Source organism: Coturnix japonica, linkage group LGE22C19W28_E50C23 (genome assembly GCF_001577835.2).
Source record: "Coturnix japonica isolate 7356 linkage group LGE22C19W28_E50C23, Coturnix japonica 2.1, whole genome shotgun sequence".
Classification (NCBI taxonomy): Eukaryota; Metazoa; Chordata; class Aves; order Galliformes; family Phasianidae; genus Coturnix; species Coturnix japonica.
In genome coordinates, this window is record NC_029544.1 from 32,220 (window position 1) to 34,546 (window position 2,327).

Consider the following 2,327-nt stretch of genomic DNA (forward strand, 5'->3'; position numbering starts at 1 on the left):
AGCCCCCCCCCATGCACAGCCCCCCCCTCACCTTGAAGAAGCCCTTGCAGCCCTCGCAGGTCCGCACACCGTAGTGCTGGCACGCCGCGTTGTCCCCACAAACGGCGCATCGTCCCTCGGCCGCTCCGGGACCGCGACTTTTAGGGGCGGGGGGCAGCGGGGGACCCTCCAACAACGGCGACGTGGGGGCGAGGGGTAACCCGGGGAAAGGCCCCGCTGCTCCGTGGGGCAGAACAAAGGGCTCCGCGTCCATCAGCCGGGGGTCCTTGGGGGAACCCACGGGGTTGGGGGGCGTGAAGAAGAATTGGGGCTGAGACCCGCCGCCTTTCAGCCCTTCACCCCATTGTCGCCCGCAGTCGTAACCGGGTGAGTACGGCCCGAAGGAACCGTCCCAACCCGGAGCTTGGGGAGGGGCGAAGTTCGGCGATGGGACGGAGCAGGAGCTGCCGTAACAGTCCGAGGATGAGGATGAGGATGAGCAGAGGGTCTCGTCGTGCTGCCCCAGGGGGTAACAGCCGTACAGAGCCGCGTGTTGCCCCCCGGCCGGCAGCTGGCACAGGAAGGCGTCCAGCTCCCCCCCGTAGCTCTCCATGAACGTGCTGAAGCCGGGCAGGGACGGGGAACCCGTCGGGTCGGAACCGGCCACTTCCAGGGGGTATCGGCCGCCGTCGGGGCTCAGCAGGTCGGTAGGGCAGCGATCGCAGGGGCCGGGGGTGGATGTGCCATATTGAGCCTGGATGCAGGGCATGGCTGCGGGGGGAGAGAGGGGTCAGGGCGGGTGGGGAACCAGCGGTAAAGGGGGAACCCATTGATATGGGGGGAACCCATCAATATTGGGGACACCCATCAATATCAGGGGGACCCATCGATATTGGGGGCACCCATCAATATTGGGGGAACTCATAAATATCGAGGGCACCCATCGATATTGGGGGAACTCATCAATATCGGGGGCACCCATCGACATTGGGGGGCACCTATCGATATTGGGGGAACCCATCAATATCGGGGGCACCCATTGATATTGGGGGTACCCATCGATATCGGGGGGACCAATCAATATTGGGGGCATCCATTGACATCGGGGGAACCCATCCATATTGGGGGCACCCATCAATATCAGGGGGACCCATCCACATCAGGGGCACCCATCAATACTGGGGGCACCCATCGATATCAGGGGGCCCATGTATATTGGGGGCACCCATCAATATTGGGGGGACCCATCAGTATTGGGGGGACCCATCGATATTGGGGGCACCCATCAATATCGAGGGCACCCATTGACATTGAGGGGACCCATCGATATCAGGGGAACTCATCAATATCGAGAGCACCCATCGACATCGGGGGAACCCATAGATATCGGGGGCACCCATCAATATTGGGGGAACTCATCAATATCGGGGGCACCCATCGACATAGGGGGCACCCATCAGCCCCGAGGGGCACCCATCAATATGGGGGGAACCCATCGACATTGGGGGCACCCATCAATATGGGGGGAACCCATCAATATCAGGGGGAACCATCGATATCGGGGGGAACCATTGATATCGGGGGGAACCATCGATATCGGGGGCACCCATTGACATTGAGGGGACCCATCGATATCGGGGGAACTCATCAATATCGAGAGCACCCATCGACATCGGGGGCACCCATCAATATGGGGGGAACCCATTGATATCGAGGGCACCCATCAGTATGGGGGGCACCCACCACATCGGGGGCACCCATCAATATTGGGGGAACCCATCAGCCCCGGGGGCACCCATTGACATCGGGGGGCATCCATCGATATTGGGGGCACCCATCAATATTGGGGACACCCATCAATATGGGGGGAACTCATCAATATCGAGGGCACCCATCGACATCGAGGGAACCCATCGACATCGGAGGGACACATCAATATCGGGGGCACCCATTAATTGGAGGGAACCCATTGATATGGGGGGCACCCATTAATAGGGGGGGCACCCATTAATTGGGGGGAACCCATTGATATCGGGGGCACCCATCAATATCGGGGCACCCATCAATATGGGGGGAACCCATCAATATTGGGGCACCCATCAATATGGGGGGAACCCATCAATATTGGGGACACCCATCAATATCAGGGGGACCCATTGATATCAGGGGGAACCCATCAATATCGAGGGCACCCATTGACATCAGGGGCACCCATCAATATGAGGGGAACCCATTGACATCGGGGGAACCCATCAATATCGGGGGCACCCATTGCCATCGGGGCCATCCCAGTGATGGTGAGGGGTCAGTGGGCACTCGGGGGTCTCTGTGCCCGTCCCGGTGCCACC

The 2,327-nt window shown here is 60.3% G+C and overlaps 1 protein-coding gene across 1 annotated transcript in view; it reads right to left on the reverse strand.

Annotated features, from left to right (window-relative positions):
* NR4A1 (nuclear receptor subfamily 4 group A member 1) overlaps positions 1 to 1,967 on the reverse strand; it is an 8,416-nt gene extending 6,449 nt beyond the window's left edge. The window contains exon 1 of the mRNA XM_015886871.1: positions 32 to 1,967. Within this exon, the coding sequence (XP_015742357.1) occupies positions 32 to 748 (717 nt within the window). The 5' untranslated portion in view covers positions 749 to 1,967. The remainder of the gene's footprint in view (positions 1 to 31) is intronic.
* Positions 1,968 to 2,327: the final 360 nt, after the last annotated feature.